Source organism: Heptranchias perlo, chromosome 19 (assembly GCF_035084215.1).
Source record: "Heptranchias perlo isolate sHepPer1 chromosome 19, sHepPer1.hap1, whole genome shotgun sequence".
Lineage (NCBI taxonomy): Eukaryota > Metazoa > Chordata > Chondrichthyes > Hexanchiformes > Hexanchidae > Heptranchias > Heptranchias perlo.
Genome location: NC_090343.1, coordinates 2,732,482 through 2,754,556, shown reverse-complemented (window position 1 = coordinate 2,754,556; position 22,075 = coordinate 2,732,482). Strand labels below are relative to the sequence as shown.

The window sequence follows — 22,075 nt, the reverse complement described above, 5'->3', positions numbered from 1 at the left end:
CTGCAGTCTGTGTGGTGAAGGTTCTCCCACAGTGCTGTTAGGCAGGGAGTTCCAGGATTTTGACCCAGCGACAATGAAGGAACAGCGATATATTTCCAAGTCAGATTTGGAGGGGAACGTGCAGGTGGTGTTGTTCCCATGTGCCTGCTGCTCTTGTCCTTCTAGGTGGTAGAGGTCGTGGGTTTGGGAGGTGCTGTCGAAGAAGCCTTGGTGAGTTGCTGCAGTGCATCCTGTGGATGGTACACACTGCAGCCACAGTGCGCCGGTGGTGAAGGGAGTGAATGTTTAGGGTGGTGGATGGGGTGCCAATCAAGTGGGCTGCTTTGTCTTGGATGGTGTTGAGCTTCTTGAGTGCTGTTGGAGCTGCACTCATCCAGGCAAGTGGAGAGTATTCCATCACACTCCTGACCTGTGTCTTGTAGATGGTGGAAAGGCTTTGGGGAGTCAGGAAGTGAGTCACTCGCTGCAGAATACCCAGCCTCTGACCTGCTCTCATAGCCACAGTATTTATGTGGCTGGTCCAGTTAAGTTTCTGGTCAATGGTGACCCCCAGGATGTTGATGGTGGGGGATTCGGTGATGGTAACGCCATTGAATGTCAAGGGGAGGTGGTTAGACTCTCTCTTGTTGGAGATGGTCATTGCCTGACACTTGTCTGGTGCGAATGTTACTTGCCACTCATGAGCCCAAGCCTGGATGTTGTCCAGGTCTTGCTGCATGCGAGCACGGACTGCTTCATTATCTGAGGGGTTGCGAATGGAACTGAACACTGTGCAATCATCAGCGAACATCCCCATTTCTGACCTTATGATGGAGGGAAGGTCATTAATGAAGCAGCTAAAGATGGTTGGGCCTAGGACACTGCCCCGAGGAACTCCTGCAGCAATGTCCTGGGGCTGAGATGATTGGCCTCCAACAACCACTACCATCTTCCTTTGTGCCAGGTATGACTCCAGCCACTGGAGAGTTTTCCCCCTGATTCCCATTGACTTCAATTTTACTAGGGCTCCTTGGTGCCACACTCGGTCAAATGCTGCCTTGATGTCAAGGGCAGTCACTCTCACCTCACCTCTGGAATTCAGCTCTTTTGTCCGTGTTTGGACCAAGGCTGTAATGAGGACTGGAGCCGAGTGGTCCTGGCGGAACCCAAACTGAGCATCGGTGAGCAGGTTATTGGTGAGTAAGTGCCGCTTGATAGCACTGTCGCCGACACCTTCCATCACTTTGCTGATGATTGAGAGTAGACTGATGGGGCGGTAATTGGCCAGATTGGATTTGTCCTGCTTTCTGCCCTGAGGTGGTGGGCCTTCTTCTTGAACCGCTGGTAGCAGTTTTGATACAACTGAGTGGCTTGTTAGGTCACTTCAGAGGGCAGTTAAGAGTCAACCACATTGGTGTGGGACTGGAGTCACGTATTGGCCCAGACCGGGTAAGGACGGCAGGTTTCCTTCCCTAAAGGACTTGAGTGAACCAGTTGAGTTTTTACGACAATCCGACAGCTTCTTGGTCACTTTTACTGAGATCAGATTTTTATTTCCAGAATTCTTAAACTGAATTCAAATTCTCAAACTGTCAGGATGGGATTTGAACTCACTCTCTCAGTCCAGTAATATAACTGCTACACTACTATACCCCTTGCAAATTGTCCGATTCCCAATGCCTGCAATCTGCCTGCATAATTGATCTTCAATATTTTTCTTTTTTAATCATTTGACATTTGGTGGGTTTGGTCGGTAATTTCACCGTGCCAATTGCTGCTGAGCAGCACAACCCACGAGACTCGCCATCACTCCCACCGGTTTCAACATGGTGTTGTCCTGCACTATGGCCCTTCGATTTAAAAAAATGGCACAAACACACACGGCCAATAATAATTAAAGAGCCGAGTTGTGTAGAAGATTAGATTTTTTTGTGTTTGTTCTGAAATACACGTTATAAGCTGAATGAGAAATGGATATTGTCTTTTAAACTGACACTTGGCATTTCAAAGAATGGTTTCCTGAATATAACACTGACCCCCGGGGCAGGAACAGTGATTTGTTTAACACTGAAAATAGATAAAAGGTAGAACGGAACTCAGAACTAAATATCCCATTTTCTGTTCCTTTAACTTGTCCTTTTCGCAATCTCGTAGCCTCGTGTTCTTGTAATTTTTTTAATTCCTTTGGTCTGTGTACCAATGTGAAGGGGCCTAGGGGCATATTCAGGAGCTTTTTCCACTCAGAGAGAAGTAGCTCATTGTTTTGGTCCATTTTTACAGCTGTCATGTTTCCTGAGGACTCACTCTTGAGTTGCCACTGTCAGTCTATGCATCGTTGTGCCAATAACCTATGTATCAAGTAAAGAAACGGCTTAAAAACTCCTAACCCCTGGCGTGGTGCTCAACCATAGGGATTGCAAAGGGCCCTGTTTTCCTTTGGGTCGGGGTATCACTGGGCAACAGAGCAGGGAAAATAATCAGCCATGATTTCTGCTCCTGATCACCACACAGTGACCCCTGGTGAGAACGTCAGGGGAGGATAGGATCGAGCATGGTTGTGATGCTGTTCGGGATGGGCAATAAATGCCGGCCTCGCCAGCGACGCCCACGACCCATGAACAAATAAAAAAAAAGTCCAATAGTCCCAACACTAACTGTCTAGGCTCACAATGAAGAATGGCCCCTTGGATGAGGAACTGAAGGGAGTCCAGCACCTGTGGAATAGTACCCCAACACTGCCTTCTAAAAACATAGGAACAGGAGGAGGCCAATCAGCCCCTCTAGCCTGTTCTGCCATTCAATTAGATCATGGCTGATCTGCATCTTAACTCCATTTACCCACCATCGTTCCATATCCCTTAATACCCCTGTCTAACAAAAATCTATCAATCTCAGTTTTGAAATTTTCAATTGATCCCCATCCTCATTAGCTTTTTGGGGGAGAGAGTTCCAGATTTCCACTCCCCTTTGTGTGGGGAACTGTTTTCTGATATCACCCCTGAACGGCCTAGTTCTAATTTTAAGGTTATGTCCCCTTGTTCTGGACTCCCCCCACCAGAGGAAATAGTTTCTCTCTTATCTATACTCAAGGGAAAATGCGCCAAGTTTATGCAACCTGTCCTCATAATTTAACCTTTTTCGCCCCAGGGGGTATCATTCTGGTGAATCTGTGCTGCGCCCCCTCCAAGGCCAATATATCCTTCCTGAGGTGCAGTGCCCAGAACTGAACCCAGTATCTCTGGACGGGGTCTGACCAGAGCTTTATATAAACTGTAACATCACTTCCACCCCTTTGTATTCCAGCCCCCATTGAGATAAAGGCCAACATTCTATTAGCCTTTTAAATTATTTTTTGTACCTGTCCACTAGCTTTTAGTGATTTCTGTACATGGACCCCTAAATCTCTCTGCTCCTCCTCAGTTCCTAGCTTCACACCATTTAGAAAATACTCTGATCTATCTTTCCTAGGTCCAAAGTGGATGACCTCGCACTTCCCAATGTTGAACTCAATCTACCACAGTTTAGCCCACTCACTTAATCTATCAATGTTCCTTTGCAACTTTCTGCTCCCATCTATGCTACTTAATTTAGTGTCATCAGCAAACTTGGATGTATAGCTCTCTATTCCTTCATCTAAGTCATTTATAAATATAATGAAAAAGCTGAGTACTGATCCCCAGTGCAGATCTTTGGGGGACACCAATAGTCACATCCTGTTAATTTAAGTAGATACCCATTATCCCTTCCCTCCATCTCCTACCTCCTAACCAATTCCCAACCATGTCAAAAGGTTGCCTCCAATTCCATGTGATCTCACTTTTGTTAGCAGTCTTTTATATGGAACCTTATCGAATGCCGCCTGGATGTCCATGTAAATAACATCTATAGACACTCCCCTATCTCCCACGTTTGTGACCTCAAAAAATTCAACTAGGTTCGTTAGACATGACTTACCCTTTACAAATCCACACTGACTCTCTCTGATCAGCTCACATTTGTCCAAATGCTCAGTCACTCTGTCCCTAATAATAGATTCTAGTAACTTCCCCACAACAGACGTTAGGCTAATAGGTCTATAATTTGCTGGTTTCTCTCTCCCACCCTTCATAAATAATGGTTCTGAGGAGGTGAGAAGAAAATTGTGTTGTGGGAGGAAGGAAAGTCAATTTAGTAATTAAATACAGCAATTAAATACAAAACTGATGACAGCATCACAGATGGAAGCTCATTTTGCTTTGATCAGTTGGGATGGATATGGGGTAAGCTTCGTGGCGTTGGCTTGATGCTGTTGCCATGGCAACCTTGCTGCATTGTGAGCTGCCTCAGATACTGTTTATATTGATGTGAGTTTTTGGGGGAGTCAAGAGTTCACCTTGATTTGATCAGATGTCACTTCTGATATAGTCAAAAGTCCCTTTTTTTCGAAATGTCATATTTCATTACACGACTCAGTCATTTCAGAGGTTGAAAGGTCACAAAGATTTGATTGGTTAGTCAAGATGATATCATTCATATTTAACCCCAGGCTGCCTGTTCATTGGCAGTGAAGCATTTCAGAGTGATGGCAGTGTGTTTAATAACTAATATGACATGTCGTCACAATCTGCACAAAGGCAATATTCCTTTTGTTGATGACATGACAATAAAGCACAAATATAAAATATGTACTAGATGGAAAAAGGTGAAGTTGACAATATTTTAACTGATAGAGTTCTACAGAGGCTGACCTTTCCTGCGGAGTCCACTGTGTACGTGTGAGCTTAAACAGTGATGGCTGGGGAGTGGGCAGACCCAACACCATCTTCACCCAACCTACACCCATGGGCATGTGCTTCTGAATGATGTCATCAAAGGGCGGCATATAGTTGATGAAGAGGAGGGCATGAAATGGGGCTGAGTGGGTGGTGACCGTGTGGTCATAAAAGGAGAAACCACTGGAGGAAATGTGGGGTCGTTTTGGGATCGCTGCCTGAAAGGGTGGTGGAAGCAAATTCAAGTAACTTTCAGATTGGGTATATATTTGAAGGGGAAAAATTTGCAGGGGAGTGGGACTATTTGGATAGCTCTTTCAAAGAGCCAGCACAGGCATGATGGGCCAAATGGACTCCTCCTGTGCTGTAGGATTCTATGATACGAATGGGAACAGGAGAGAGTAGTGCCATGAAAGTGGACTGCTGAGGAGAGTGGGCTGATTAATGGTGTCAAAGGCAGGGAGAGGTCAAATAGGATGAGGTGGGACAGCAAACGATGGTCGCAGTCCCTTTAACTAGTGCAGTCTCTGTGGTATGGGTGCAACAGAAACCAGATTGCAGGATTTTTTTGTGGGTAGAGAATAAGAGTTTGGAATTACTTCTACTCTGCAAAATACAGTAAAGGCAGATGACCCAATTCTTTTTAGATGGATTGTCAACAAATGAGGCAAGATCCACCCAGGTCATAGAAATAATTAATAAGCGTTACAGGGCTGCAATTTACACAGATTTACAGTCCATTTTATGCACTATGGTACCACGCCTTTGAAGAGCCATTAACGGTGCTTTCTGTCCCGTGAGGGTTGTGGGGGGGAATGATGTTTACCAGACACTCACCGCTGCTTTGTCCTGAAGGTGGTGACGGTATTTTTCATTGCTCAGCTGTGATTATTTGTTAACAATGTCTGTCTAATTCTTTTGTCACATTTTTTTGCTAAATTGTGAAACGTCCCTTTTAAAATTCCGGGCAGACTGTGCATGGGTTCTGTAGGGGCAGAGCTACAGTTGAAGGATTAGGGTGGGGGGGTCAAAGGCCACATGAGCCGACCTGGCCCCCAGGTCAAATATATAGGCAAAGGGTCAGGGGGCTGGAAAATTAAATCCTCCATTGCCGCGTTCCGTTTGTGTCAGACTCAAAACAACACCATCGCGATCCTGGGTGTAAAAGTTCAGTGAGCAAATTATTTGCGGTTAGTTTTGGCCGAATCCTGACATATAAAATAGGCCAAGCTAAGAGTCATGATCCCCCCCACTCCCACCCGCCCCCACCCTAACTGGCTCTGCGCACTGGGGTACTGTGTTTAGTTTTTGTCACTGAGACACAAGGGAATCATCCTGCGCGCTACTTCAAGGTAGATTATATTATAATCCTTGACAGGAGGATAAGGTGGCACCAATTCAAACCGGCAAAAGGCAAGAGGTTTTAATTATTCAAAGAATAATCAACTGGGATGAGTTTCCAGGCAGGGTAGACAGTTGGATGCTGCAAAGGGGGACTGTTGATTTTTCCAGATAGATGATCTAGGATAGGCCAAATGCCTTTCCTCATCTGAACCTATTTTGTGATCATTAGGAAATCTGATGTATAGAAAGCAGCACATCAGTCTCAATAATTGAGTGCACTGGGTACAAAAGGCCTTCGATGAGGTACCGCATAGTAGACTCATGACTAAGGTCAGAGCTTGTGGAGCCAGGGGACAGGTAGCAGAATGGATAGCAAGCTGGCTACAAAACAGAAATCAGAGAGTAGGGGTTAATGGTGGTTACTCAGATTGGCAAAAGTTGGGAAGTTGTGTTCCACTAGGATCGGTGCTGGGACCACTGTTGTTCACCGTTTACATAAACAATTTGGACTCGGGAATTGGAAGTACAATTTCAAAATTTGCGAATGACACCAAATTGGGGGGTGTAGTTAATACTGAGGAGGACTGTGACAAAATACAGGAAGACATTAATACACTTGCAGAATGGGCGTGTAATTGGCAAATGAATTTCAAAATAGATAAGTGTGAGGTGATACATTTTGGTAGGAAGAATAAGGGGTCACATACTGCTTGGAAAATAAGAGTCTAAATGGGGTGCAGGAGCAAAGAGACACAGGTTAATAAGGCCATAAAAAGCAAACCAAGCACTGGGGTTCATTTCTAGAGGGATAGAATTGAAAAGCACAGAAGTTATGTTAAAATTGTATAGAACTTTGGTTAGACCACACTTGGAGTACTGTGAACAGTTCTGGTCTCCATATTATGAAAAGGATATAGACGCAGTGGAGAAGGTGCAAAAAAGATTTACTAAGATGATACCAGAACTGAGAGGTTATAACTATCAGGAAAGATTGAACAAGCTCAGGCTCTTTTCTCTAGAAAAGAGAAGACTGAGGGGTGACCTGATAGAGGTCTTTAAGATTATGAAAGGGTTTGATAGGGTAGACGTAGAGAAGATGTTTCCACTTGTGGGGGAGACCAGAACTAGGGGCCATGAATCTAAGATAGTCACTAATAAATCCAATAGGGAATTCAGGAGAAACTTCTTTACCCAGAGAGTGGTGAGAATGTGGAACTTACTACAACAGAGTAGTTGAGGCAAATAGCATAGATACATTTAAGGGGAAGCTAGATAAACACATGAAGGGGAAAGGAACAGAAGGATATGTTGATAGGGTGAGATGAAGAAGGGTGGAAGGAGGCTCATGTGGAGCATAAACACTAGCATGGACCAGTTGGGCCGAATGGCCTGTTTCTTTGCTGTACATTCTATGTAATTCTATGTAACCTGGCAGAGTGAGAATTGCTTTGAATCAGATCAGAGATGAAGAATAAAATATTTTTAAAAAATAAAAACCAACAAGGCTTTAAATCAATTGGGGAGCACAAAATTAAATTAAATTGAATGTGTAGGCAGATGAATAGAGAGTCTCACTTTGGAAAGGCTGCAGAATATTGTGTTTGTGCTGCTTATCCTTTATTGGTTTTACATCTCGATTGAGTCATAAGAACATAAGAAATAGGAGCAGGAATAGGCTATATGGCCCCTCGAGCCTGCTCCGCCATTTAATAAGTTCATAGCTGATTTTCAACCTCACTCCACTTTCTCGCCGATTAGCATATCTCTTAATTCCCTTAAGAGTCCAGAAACCAACCCTCTCAGTCTTGAATATACTCAACGACTCAGCATCCACAGCCTTCTGGAATAGAGAATTCCAAAGATTCACAACCCCCGAGTGAAGAAATTCCTCCTCATCTCAGTCTTGAATGGCCGACCCTTTATCTTGCAACTATGCTTCTTGGTTCTAGACTCTCTAGCCAGGGGAAACAATCTCTCAGCATCTACCCTGTCCAGTCCCCTCATAATCTTATATGTTTCAATGAGATCACCTCTCATTCTTCTAAGCTCCAGAGAGTACAGGCCCATTCTACTCAATCTCTCTTCATAGGACAACCCTCTCATCCCAGGAATTAATCTAGTGAACCTTTGATGCACTGCCTCTAAGGCAAGTATATCCTTCCTTAGATACGGAGACTAAAACTGTACACAGTATTCCAGGTGAGGTCTCACTAAAGCCCTGTACAATTGCAGCAAGACTTCCCTACTCTTATACTCCCAACTCCCTTGCAATAAAGGCCAACATGCCATTTGCCTTCCTAATTGCTTGCTGTACCTGTATACTAACTTTTTGTGTTTCTTGTTTGAGGACACCTAAATCTCTCTGAACACCAACATTTAATTGTTTCTCACCATTTAAAAAATATTCTATTTTTCTATTCTTCCTATCAAAGTGAATAACCTCACATTTCCCCACATTATACTCCATCTGCCACCTTCTTGCCCACTCACTTAACCTGTCTATATCCCTTTGCAGACTCTTTGTGTCCTCCTCACAGCTTACTTTCCCACCTAGCTTTGCATCGTCAGCAAACTTGGATACATTACACTCGGTCCCTTCATCTAAGTCATTAATATAGATTGTAAATAGCTGAGGCCCAAGCACCGATCCCTGTGGTACCCCACTAGTTACAGCCTGTCAACCTGAGAATGACCCATTTATCCCTACTCTCTGTTTTCTGTCCTTTAACCAATCCTCTATCCATGCTAATATATTACCCTCAACCCCATGAGCCCTTAACTTGTGTAACAGCCTTTTATGTGGCATCTTATCGAATGCCTTTTGAAAATTCAAATATACGACATCCACTGGTTCCCCTTTATCTACCCTGCTAGTTACATCCTCAAAAAACTAATAAATTTGTCAAAGACGATTTCCCTTTCAATGTTTTGTTCATACGGTTTTGTAGAAACATACACTGATGCATTAAGTTTGCTGTCACCTGTTCTAACTTAGTAAAAAGCAAAATACTGCGGATGCTGGAAATCTGAAATAAAAACAGAAAATGCTGGAGAAGCTCAGCAAGTGAGGCAGAGTCTGTGGAGAAAGAAACAGAGTTAACGTTTCAGGAGAAAGGTCTCCGACCTGAAACATTAACTCTGTTTCTTTCCCCACTGATGCTGCCTCACTTGCTGAGCTTTTCCAGCATTTTCTGTCCTAACTTATCGTTGTCCAGCATGTTAGCCACTAGCCACATGTGGAAAACTGCGACTCCAGATGTGGAAAATTGCATTTCTGATTTGTAAATAAAAAACACGTAACAGACACCGTCGTTGGTCTGGAGATCTCAATATTCATATTCGCAGGGCGTGTGCATGTGAACTTTAATCTTTTTGTGCATTTCATGGTAAAATGATAAAACGAAAAGCAGAGAGTTTTTTTTTGATTGTTGTGCTTTACTTCCTGTTTACTAATGGTGGTAGATATTTCTTAAGTAAAAGGAAAGAACTTGCATTTATATGGAGCCTTTCACATCCTCAGGATGTTCCAAAGCACTTTACAGCCAATGAAGTACTTTTGAAGTGTAGTCACTGTTGTAATGTAGGAAATGCAGCAGCCAATTTGCGCACAGCAAGATCCCACAAACAGCAATGAGATTAACAACCAGATCATCTATTTTAGTGATGTTGGTTGAGGGATAAATATTGGTCAGGATACCAGGGAGAACTCCCCCTGCTCTTCTTTGAAATAGAGCCAAAGGATCTTTTACATCCACCTGAGAGGGCAGACAGGGCCTTGGTTTAACATTTCATCTGAAAGACGGCACCGCTGACAGTGCAGCACCCCCTCAGTACTGCACTGAAGTGTCAGCCTAGATTATGTGCTCAAGTCCCTGGAGTGGGGCTTTGAACCCACGACCTCTGACTCAGAGGCGAGGGTGCTGCCCCCTGAGCCCAGGCTGACACCTTGTAAATGTACACGTGAAGTATTTCTGCTTGTATTGTGTGAGTGTACCTAAGGCATTTTCTACTAAAATTAACGCAAGAGGCTAAAATGGGTCACTGTAGCCAGTCAATGATTTCTATTGGATGACACTCAGCTAACACAAGGTCCACAGATTCCCCTCACTGACTGAGGTGGGTTTTTTTTATTTGTTCATGGGATGTGGGCGTCGCTGGCGAGGCCAGCATTTATTGCCCATCCCTAATTGCCCTTGAGAAGGTGGTAGTGAGCTGCCTTCTTTGAACAACTGAGTGGCTTGCAAGGGCATTTCAGAATCAACCACATTGCTGCGGGTCTGGAGTCACATATCGGCCAGGCCGGGTAAGGACGGCAGGTTTCCTTCCCTAAAGGGCCTTAGTGAACCAGATGGGTTTTTACAACAATCTAGTAGTTTCATGGCCACCATTACTGATATTTTTTTTAAAATTCCAGATTTTATTTCCCCAGCTACCATGGCAGGATTTGAATTTATGACTCCCAGAATATTATTCCAGGCCGCTGAATTACTAGTCCAGTAACATAACCACTATGCTACCCTATCCCTTATTTGTTGATGATGTTAGCTCCAAGCTGCCTTCTATGAACCTGAGCTATTTCCAACGTTTCATTATTTTATGTTGTCCTATTTGATGCTTTTATGAACATTCAACTACATTCTTTATGTTAAAGGCGCTATATAAATGCAAGTTGTACCTTTGCCAAACACGGTACCATAGCGACACCAGTCACCAGTGTCGCCATTACATTGTCAAGCTGCTTTTACCAGATACGTCATCACAGTGAAAGAACTCAGAGCAGTTTCAACCATCCTGATCCCTTGGGGAGCAATTTTGTAAATTGGGGTGAAATTTACCTTTACAGATGTGCCAGTTATCAGTATTTAACCCCAGACATTTTGTTTCTTGTGAAACCCTTCACCTTTCCTCAATATGAGATGAAATAACTGAGTTTAGCAGCTCACTGTGTTCAGAGTAATGGGCTCAATCCCATATTGTTGACCCCACTCGAGGGACTTGAACACACAATCTCGCCAAACATTCCAAATAAACTTGCTGAAAAGTAGGGGACGGCAAACAGCCTCTCGAGGGCATCGTTCAAACACAAAGAAGATGAGGCAAAAGTTTAGAGAAATATTTAATAAACAATTAGGGGGAAGACCTAGAAATCAGTCTGGGCCCGTTTTCAGGCCCAGTCTCAGCGTTGTGCGACCAGTTGGTGCCCAAAATGAGAGGCCCGAGGATTGATGGAAATTGGTCCTTGGGCCTATCACACAAGCGAAGACATCGATGTCAGGCTGCCTGCCCGCCACTGGCAGCGGCCCTTAGGTAAGTCCTGGGAGGGGGTATTGGAGAGGGCTATGGTGGTGGGGGGTGCGGACATGATGATCACGACTTCTGTGGAGTGAGAGGAGTTCTCCTGTTCCTCCTGGGTTATTTTATTGGCAGCTGCGCCCAACACCTGCCTCGCTCATCACTGACCAATTTTGAAGAGGGGTCCTTCAATGGGCATGAGGTCCCTAATTTACATATTTAAAGTGGCTTAACACCAGCTTTAGGCAACCGCCTGGGACGCCTTAAAATAGGGCCCCACAAATTTAGCAGCTGGACTAACGCCTGCGTAGATTGGGCGTAGGCCGTCCCATTGCTAAATTGATACCTTTTACACCTATTTTATGCCTGAAAAAATAGGCACAATGCTTACTGATTTCAACTCTTTGGGCTCTTCATCAATGAAAAAATGAGCTTGTTAAAGAGGGAATCCAAAAAGAGGGGAGTTGTAAGATTCTGATCACTTACCTGGTTGGCAGGCAGGTAATCCTGGTTGGCATCAGTCAGACTCATGTACATATTGTCCCCATCAAACTGAAATGTGGAAGAGAAAAAATAATCAGCATTTGAGAAACTTCAAACGCACAAGGTTTCATTTGAAAATTCCCAGTTTCTCCCCTGCCTCTCCTAACATTCTGTAGTGTAGTTCTACACCCCCCCAAGTAATCCTCTGGTACCACCCTCAAGTAACCATTCTTCATGTTTGAGCTTAGACCGTGGGTGTCACATGTTATCCAAGCTCGGGGGTGTGATGCTAAGTCCAATCCCCTCACTCAATGTCCATTCATGGGAACTTTCCTGTAGGATTGTCTGGAAAGTCACCATGAGTGGGAGTCCTGAGCTGATTGTTTTTCTCCGGTCCTTGTTCAGAGGGCTGAGGCCAACAGTAGGCCACCCTGACTGAGATCAGCCAACCGGGCACAGGCCGAGAATCAATGCTAAGACCTTCCTGGACTATATGGCTCAGGACCACAAATGGCAGTGCACGTACCAACCGAACCATTGAGGGAGCTGATTACTTGTTTTTTCTGTTACATACTCTCTAAACACTTTGCTAAGATTACCTGACCTTATGTAACTGTGAATCAATAATCTAAGTTCATTAAAGAGCACCGTAATTCCTAGTTTGCAGAATGAACAGCTTCCCTTCAACCACTTACCAACTGGGAGATAACAGATTTGAGTTACAAGTCGCAGTGGTTCCCATGCACATTTCTTACATTAATCACGGGGGTGAATGAACATATTCTTATATTATTTTTTTTTTAAAAACAGAAGAGAGAGAGAGAGACAGACCACAAATGTCACTGAGAGGGAGAATGTGGTATAATGTTAAGGCAAACCCACTCACATCACACACACATGAAACGAAACAAGCAACTAACAGCAATGAGGCACAAGTCGTTTCATTACGGAGAGCTCCAGGCAGCCGGCTTTTCTCGAGAGGTTTTTGTTCTTCAGTATTTCTGATGTCACACAGAATATTTCAACTGAAGACCGGATAATTCGCACTTTTCAACCCTGCCTCTGTGTCAGGAATGCCATCAAAGCAGGTCCACAGAACAGCGATTGGTAACCTTTTGCTTAAAACCACATGGTGCGATGATGTGCGTTGTGGTGATGTGAATCAATGTGTCATCTGGTTGCAATATAATATAATAGTGACAAAATAGTGCCCAGCGCATCTCTCCCCCCCCAAAACAAAAAAAGAACAAGAAATTTCTGTAGAGGAGGAGGCCATTTGGCCCATCATGTCCATGTTTGTTCCACATCAGAGCCATCTCCCCTGATTGTACTGGGAATTTTTTCAGGCTCCTCCTGCTCCCATGCCGTAACTGCAGTGTTTGAAATGGGTTTCCACCAAAGTAATATTGGCAGGACAGAATTCCCAAGGGAATTTCCAACATTAGTCTGTCCCGACAGGCTTCAAGATCTTTCTTCAAGTGTTTATCTCACTCCTTTTTACAGTGTCAGCCTTGGCTCAGTTGGTACCACTCTCACCTCTGAGTCAGACGGTCATGGGTTCAAGCCCCACACCAGAGATTTGAGGCCATTGGCTGACACTCCCAATGCCAGTACTGAGGGAGTGCTGCACTGTCGGAGGTGCCATCCTTCAGATGAGATGTTAAACCAAAGCCCAGTCTACCCTCTCAGGCAGATGTAAAAGATCCCATGGCACTATTGGAAGACTAGCAGGGGAGTCCTGCCCAATATTTAACCCTTAACCAACACCTAAAAGCAGATTATCTGGTCATTATCATATTGCTATTTGTGGGACAAATTGGCTGTTTCCTACATTACAATAGTGACTACACTTCAAAATACTTCATTGGCTGTAAAGTGCTTTGGGGTGTCCTGAAGTCATGAAAGGCACTGAATATGTGCAAGTTCTTTCTTCAATGCTGTGAGTAACTTGGCTTCAATTGCCCCTTGTGGTAAAGCATTCCATATCCATATGAAGACAGTGCTGGTGAGTTTCCTCACCAGTTTCAGTGCACTAGTGGTGTATAAATGACACAGGATATTTTTGTAGGCAGGAAGATCAGGTGGAAATAAAATGTTTCCCCCAAGTTCTCTCCTGCTTTTTGGGACTTTCCGTGATCTGTGTGTCGCTGGCCTCACTGTCATGTCAGAGTGAGAGCCAGTGGCACTGCAGCTGTGAGTTTCCTGGGTTTACACTGCTATTGCACTCGGGGTAAATTAGATTGAGATTCATAAGGTGCAGCAGCTGCCAGGATCAGTTGGTACTGATGAAAATGAGGAGTTTTTGAGCCTGAAGAGTCTGGTGAGTTTAAACACCAATTGCTACAGCTGGAAATCACATTTAAAGTGCCTTTTTGGATGAATTTCGACTACAAATACCGACAGTTGCTTCTGATGCTTCTCACAGGATCGGTCCATTGGATTATTTTCAAACCCCCACTGGATTCAGGGCTGCTCAGAAGCAGGTATGGGATTCCCTGTTGGCATAACCTTGTATGCAATTAATATGGAGCAGGAGGAGGAGGAGGAGGAAGAGGAGAAGGAGGAGGAAGAGGAGGAGGAGGAGGAAGAAGAGGAAGAGGGGGAGGAGGAGGAGGATGAGGACGAGGAGGAGGAGGAAGAGGAGGAGGGGGAGGAAGAGAAGGAAGAGGAGGAGGAGGAGGAAGAAGAGGAGGAGGGGGAGGAGGAGGAGGAGCAGTACAGGATGGAGTTAAGGAGAGTCAGACAGCATTTAAGTGGATACATCCCATCAGGTATTATCCCTGCCCCATAGAATATACAGGCAGCCCAGGTCTTATGAGAACCTTAGTGAGGAGATGTGCTTCAGCAGAGGGGCAATAGGGCTTGCTGCAGGAAGACCTCCTCCCACATCCATCTGTGTGTTACTCTGCCTGCTCTGCAGAAGACGTGGTAACGTCCTGCAGTCCCGGGAGTGAGGGATTGGCACTCGGTGCCAGTATCACTTCCCTCCAGGTGGCATGAGTGATATCTCTGGATAGCTTGGTGTTACCAACATCCAGAATTCTGTTCCTCCTGCCCTCGATCCCCTCCACGATGACTTGGCGGTCTGAGTGAGTGATGTCCTGTGTTCTTCTTCTCCGGTTTGGTGCTGTACTCTGCTGCCTTCCTGGTGTTGATGTTGGCACTATTGGAAGAAGAGCAGGGAGTTCTCCCCGGTGTCCTGCCCAATATTTAACCCTCAACCAGCACCTAAAAGCAGATTATCTGGTCATTATCACATTGCTATTGCAAAGTCTAGTAATAATTTACATAAGACTTGCAGCAAAGTTATGTCAGAGTGAAGTGAGAGAGAGCCAAGCACTGTTATTTTCTTAGCTGGTTGCCCCCCCAATGTGTAGGCTGAACAGTCTGTTTAAAGGTTGCACATGACTTTCCATGCAGTGCAGTTACTCACGCACGTTTTACACTGGCTTTACAGTAAATGCCTACTGCAATGGGCACGTCAACGAGCAGACCCAGGAAACCCAAGTAGTGCTCCCTCCACAGGCCACTGGTGTAATACGGGCATCACTCATTGAAGAAAGTGCCTCTGTCTCTTTAACCACATGTATACTGTTTCACCTCATGGATTTTCTAAGCAATTATTCTTAATTAGTTTAGTATTTTGCTTGCCAATTACCCCTAAAGCTACTTATTTCGGCTCTTAAGTTCCTTAATCTGACGTTTTCTGGGTAGATAAGATCAAGGTGTGTACAATATAACAGTGTGTGCTCACATACAATCCAGCCTCATTACAAGGAACACTGCCACAGTATCCAGTCCCTGAGTACTGACTGTTTTGGGTCCCATTTTCTGTGCCAGTGGTGGACATTGACTGTAACCAGCCCCCGGGTAAAGCACACACCCTCTGTGTGGTTCCCGTTCTGACACGGTAGGACATTGTATGTGTGTGTCCATGTATTAAAGGCAATGAAGAACATTGTACTTAAGGATTAAAAATCAATCCTCTCTGAGCAGTAACCTTTTGTGTACATGTGATTTACAAAAAGTGAGAGTCTTTCATTTCTTGAATCTACAGTTTCAGCAGGACGCAGGTCAGTCATTCAACAGAAATCAGTTTCATTTTGACTAGGAATGGAGATAAAAGCCAAATCTAGATTAATGCTGGTTAACACTCTCAGTTTGGTCAATCTTTCTACAGGCACTATGAAGTTATTGTCACAGACCTGTATAAAGAGTTTGTTCATTATCATAAGGATGACAGTTCTGTGCAATCCCAGGGAGGCAACTGGGCCACAGAACCTCCCACAATTCCAGACTCCCAGTCACTGATCCCTCATTCTGACCCTGCCTCGTCTTATCCCTTACGATACACCTTGTTTACGAGGCTGGTGGACTCACTTGTGATATGACGACTTCACACCACAGTTGCTGGTCTCGCACTCTCAGCTGCTCCAGCAATGAGAGTCACGTTTTAACAAACTGAGAGCCTGACTAAATCCGCTTCACACTGCCGTGCCTCCGCACTGTTTAGAAGATTCCATTTTACCATTGCTACTGACTCATTTACAGAGTGATTCTGTACCAGCAAATTGTAGTTCAAGTATGAAATTCATAACAACATAATGATTATGATCTGGAATGCACTGCTTGAAAGGGCAGTGGAAGCAGATTCAATCGTAACTTTCAAAAGGATAAATACTTGAAGAGGAAGAATTTCCAGGGCTATGGGGAAAGAGCAGGGGAATGGGATTAATTGGACAGCTCTTTCAAAGAGCCGGCACAGGCACGATGGGCCGAATGGCCTCCTCCTGTGCTGTATGATTCAATGATAAAATACAGAGGCCTGAAATTCCGCTGAGGTTCTCCTGCCGTAACTCTGGCAGGAAACAGATAGAACCCCCGGAAACTGGCAGGAAAGGGGGAATTCACGGACTCTCGCTGGCGGTGCAGCAGAAGACCAATAGGACTCTTGTGGGATTTCAGGCACGTGAGTGTATTTCTGGTTGGTGGTTCAGAGGCAGCTATGGAACGAGATGGTCAAATTCTCGCTAGTACACACTGGGATGGGAGAGAAGAACAATTTTCTGTTGAGGGCAGCGAGCTAGGGTTGAATAGTGGAGATGTGAGAAGGGACGAATCATAGAATCATAGAATTGATACAGCACAGAAGGAGGCCATTGGGCCCATCGAGCCCCTGCTGGCTCTTTGTAAGAGCAATCCAGTTAGTCCCATTCCCCTGCTCTTTCCCCGTAACCCTGCAAACTTTTTCCCTTTTATCCAATTCCTTTTTGAACGCCACGATTGAATCTGCTTCCACCACCCTTTCAGGCAGCGCATTCCAGATCATAACTACTCGCTGTGTAAATAAGCTTTTCCTCATGTCGCTTTTGGTTCATTTGCCAATCACCTTAAATTTGTGTCCTCTGGTTCTCGACCCTTCCGCCAATGGGAACAGTTTCTCTTTATTTATTTTATCTAGACCCCTCATGATTTTGAACACCTCTATCAAATCTCCTCTCAACCTTCTCTGCTCGAAGGAGAACAACCCCAGCTTCTCCAGTCTATCCATGTGACTGAAATCCCTCATCCCTGGAACCATTCTAGTAAATCTCCTCTGCACCCTCTCTAAGGTCTTCATATCCTTCCTCAAGTCAGGTGCCCAGAATTGGACACAATACTCCAGTTGTGGCCGAACCAGTGTTTTATAAAGGTTCAACATAACTTCCTTGCTTTTGTACTCTATGCCTCTATTTAGAAAGCCCAGGATCCCGTATGCTTTTTTAACCGCTTTCACAACCCGTCCTGCCACCTTCAAAGATTTGTGTACATATACCCCCAGATCTCTCTGTTCATGCACCCCTTTTACAATTGTACCATTTAGTTTATATTGCCTCTCCTCATCTGCCATGTGTCCGCCCATTCCGCCAGCCTGTCTATGTCCTCTTGAAGACTATCAATATCCTCCTCACTGTTCACTACATTTCCAAGTTTTGTGTCACCTGCAAATTTTGTAATTGTGCCCTGTACACCCAAGTCCAAGTCATTAATATATATCAAGAAAAGCAATGGTCCCAGCACCGACCCCTGGGGAACACCACTGTACACCTTCCTCCAGTCCGAAAAACAACCGCTCACCACTACACCACTACTCTCTGTTTCCTGTCACTTAGCCAATTTTGTATCCATGCTGCCTCTGCCCCTTTTATTCCACGGGCTTCAATTTTGCTGACAAGCCTATTATGCGGCACTTTATCAAACGCCTTTTGAAAGTCCATATACACCACATCAACCGCATTGCCCTCATCAACCCTCTCTGTTACCTCATCAAAAAACTCAATCAAGTTAGTTAAACACAATTTGCCTTTAACAATTCTGTACTGGCTTTCCTTTATTAATTCACACTTGTCCAAGTGACTATTAATTTTGTCCCAGATTATCGTTTCTAAAAGATTCCCCACCACCGAGGTTAAACTGACTGGCCTGTAGTTGCTGGGTTTATCCTTACACCTTTTTTTGAACAAGGGTGTAACATTTGCAATTCTCCAGTCCTCTGGCACCACCCCCGTATCTAAGGAGGATTGGAAGATATTCCACTCGTTTACCTTTGGGGATCAGAACTTTGACCCCGAGGATTACATGTGCAGGGTTGTGATGGGTTGAATATGTTTTGTGGAATGACCACGTTTGATAGGCTGAATGGCCTCCTCCTGTTCATCGCTTTCTGGTCTGTATTCCTCAAATTTTCCATCAGAGTTGAGGTCTGACTCGCTTTCAATCTCCTCCCTGTCTTCACCCGGGAGGAGATTCTGCCTTTCTGTGACAGGATGAGACTGGAGTATAAGAAGGTCGGGAATGAGAACAGACCACTGGGAACCATGCCGCCCTCTCCTTCTAATGCACTGTGTAGATACTGCATTGCCGTGGTTGTATTCCTTAACTCCTGAAGCTAATGGAGTGAAACTTGAATCTCACATTACAACCTGTATTATTTCATGTTAACTAACTGCAGATTAATTCACTTTCCAGCAATTGAAATGTGCCAGCTAGCAGCCTATCTGAGCAAGTAGGCCTACCCTCACTGAAGGAACTCTAGCATTAGGTAAAAACCAAGACTCCAACATAGGAACATAACAATTTTTAGCACCAAAAAAGCCTATTTGGTTCACCAAGTCCATCCTTCTGACTGATTTCAGACCCCATAGCAACATTAAAACATAGGATTAGCTAGACCCAGGTCCATCGAGTTCACCTTCTCCCATCCTGGGAGTCACATGATACGATGATAATGGAGTTGTTGACTAATCAGAGCAATCAATCTTTATCAATTAGTCTCCTACAGACCCAGACATGAGGTGAGGAAAACCCCCAGTGGTGGAAAGATTTGGGAACCATAGGTCCAAAGTCACCTCTTCCTCCCGACCCTGTTACACTCACCACATGTCATGTCTCAAATTACTCAGATATTGCAACCCAAAATATTATTTTCTGGAAGAAATCTACCTGATTTGTAATCTGAATGAATCGATACTAACTGCTCCCACCGTCTCTCTCGGGAGCCTGTTCCACAGATTGACCACTCGCTCACTGAAATATTGTTTCTGTAGATTAGTTTTGAATTTTCCCCACCTTCAAGCGCAGGCCGTGTCCTCTGGTTCTACTGTTCTAGACAAGGTGAAATAGCTTCTTCCTGACCATACCTCACTGTATGCTCACCATACCCTTCAATCCTGTCTCTCTCCTCAATCATAGTTGTCTCTTGAACCCATTACACCTCCTCGTCAATGCCCCTCCCTGGAAGCTTCATCCCATGATTTTTCCAGTACCTTTTGTATGACGATGTTCTGCCTGCCTTCTCTTCTTACTCCTAAACTCCCAATTTGAAATGTGTGTATCCTAGTTTTAAAGCCCTTTATTGCAGTGAACAATTTGCAGTTGAGAGTTAAGAGATTAACCTCCTGAACTTTCACTATTTCACCATCATCCTTTCGAAGCCTGTGAGGAACCCTTATTTAGAAATGTACATCACTTATCTCAATGTATCTCTAGATTGTTTTTTTCATCTAAAAGTTATTAAATGTTATTGTTTAACATTTCTTGGCAATTCTCCTGCCCAACTCCACCGGAACCAACGACTTTATTGAATGCTTCCTGTGGATGTCTGGGGAAAATGCATCATCGTTGGGAGGTAAGTTCCTGTCACTCAAATGCAGACTCTGATTTCTTCTATAAATCAGGTTTCAGTATGGAGCTGTCTAATGTGGCCTTATAATAATGAGAAAAAAGCAAAGCTTTGTCACATCTCCTGAACACATCTCAGAGTAAGTCATGTATTTTGAAATGCACTGGCTGTTGTTTTTTAGGCAATCATGGCAGCTATTTTGCACACAGCAAGATCCCAAGAACAGCAATGAGATGAGTAACCAGCTAATCGGCTTTTTATGTTGTTGATTGAGGGAAGGAGAGTTTTTCTGGGGACCTCAGAACTCCATGCTCATCTCTGATTGGTGTCCAGGGATCACTGATCTCTTCCTGCACCACCACAGCAGGCAGATGGGTGTAAAACCAAAGGGTGACAAACAAAATTTACACATTCCTATTTAAGTTGTTTCTTGTCTCCTGTAAAATGTGCCAACTGATAGCAGTTAAGTTTCAGTTGTAGTGCCTCACCATCTGTAGAAGCTCTTTGAAGTTTCAAATGCTGTATCTGCCTTTCACATACATTGTGCTGGCCCGCTGTACACCTGGCTAACACTCTGGCGTTGGCAGATGGAGTGGATATAAAGTGTGTGATGTTTCTCCATCATTTGAGAGGGAAGCTATTTTGGAACCTATATTAAAGAAAGCTGGTTCTCCCAGAGACTGATGGAGGTCTGATTGTACTGACACTCAGTCAGACTTCAGCACATAATTCCTCAAGAACCATTGCGTTTTGAGAATTTGCCTTTTCTGAAGAACAACCTGGTTCCAAAGAATTTGCCAGCAACAGGTTGCTTCTCTCTTTCCTCCTTCAGCAACTCTTGAACATTGTCAGCTCTATCAGTTGAATAAAAGTGGTCAAATTTCATCCAGCCACACATCAACGTAATGTTAAATTCACTCTCAGCAGCTCGCTCAATTGCTCACTAAGTTCATGCACAAACAATGGCCCTTGGATAGGGTGGTGGAGAGCTCCTGCTGATTGTAGAACTTGAAAAGAAAACATTTGCAGGGCTATGGGGAAAGAGCAAGGGAGTGGGACTAATTGGATAGCTCTTTCAAGGAGCCGGCACAGGCACGATGGGCCGAATGGCTTCCATCTGTGCTGTATGATTCTATGATATCTGCATCCCAGCATGAGTCGTCACCTTCAGAAGAGGAGGGGAGAAAAACTGGAGGGCAAACAAAATAAAAATGAAAAGATCTCTCTCGCTTAAGACTGCATTACATCGATTCAGGCGAGGAAACCAATATGAATGAGAGAGAACTTTTCATGCTTAGTAGCACTGTGTGTAACTGGAAAAAACAGTTGAGATTAACCACAAACCTTCCTGCGCCCCCCTCCTAACAAAGAATTAAATAACCTCAAACTATGTGTGGAAAATAAGCTTTTACAGAGCACTTAGTAAGCGCATCTTCGCCGCACGATGAAAGGTTTCTAGTACTTGATGTGATAAATTTTACTCATTGCTGGTTAGATACGGCAAAAGACAATGGAAAAGTAATTGGTTATAAGTTTTTCATTTGCTTTCAAACACACAATATAATGACACAAAAATGCATCATGTGGCTGAGACCTAGGCATCGAATTAATGAGAACATAAGAACATAAGAAATAGGAGCAGGAGTAGGCCAAACGGCCCCTCGAGCCTGCTCCGCCATTCAATAAGATCATGGCTGATCTGATCCTAACCTCAAATTTAAATTCATGTCCAATTTCCTGCCCGCTCCCCGTAACCCCTAATTCCCTTTACTTCTAGGAAACTGTCTATTTCTGTTTTAAATTTAATAAGAACATAATTAAATTTAATAAGAACATTAAGACACGATGAAGGCAAACCCAGCCCAGTCGACCCTGCAAAGTCCTCCTCACTAACATCTGTGGACTGGTGCCAAACTTGGGAGAGCTGTCCCACAGACTAATCAAGCTTCTTCGACAGCACCTCCCAAGCCCACAACCTCCACCACCTCAAAGGACAACAGTCGCAGGTGCATGGGAACACCATTATCTCCAAGTTCCCCTCCGAGTCACACACCATCCCGACTTG

At 44.3% G+C, this 22,075-nt stretch overlaps 1 protein-coding gene across 5 annotated transcripts in view; it reads right to left on the bottom strand.

Annotated features, from left to right (window-relative positions):
• Positions 1 to 22,075, bottom strand: part of tox2 (TOX high mobility group box family member 2) — a 219,693-nt gene that overhangs the window by 88,187 nt on the left and 109,431 nt on the right. For 4 of the 5 annotated variants that reach the window (XM_068000159.1, XM_068000164.1, XM_068000161.1 and 1 more), the window contains exon 2: positions 11,853 to 11,918. In XM_068000159.1, coding sequence (XP_067856260.1) covers positions 11,853 to 11,918 — 66 coding nt within the window. Of the gene's footprint in view, positions 1 to 11,852; positions 11,919 to 12,735; positions 12,791 to 22,075 lie in introns of those variants that run through there. The other variant, XM_068000163.1, reaches the window with a different exon arrangement.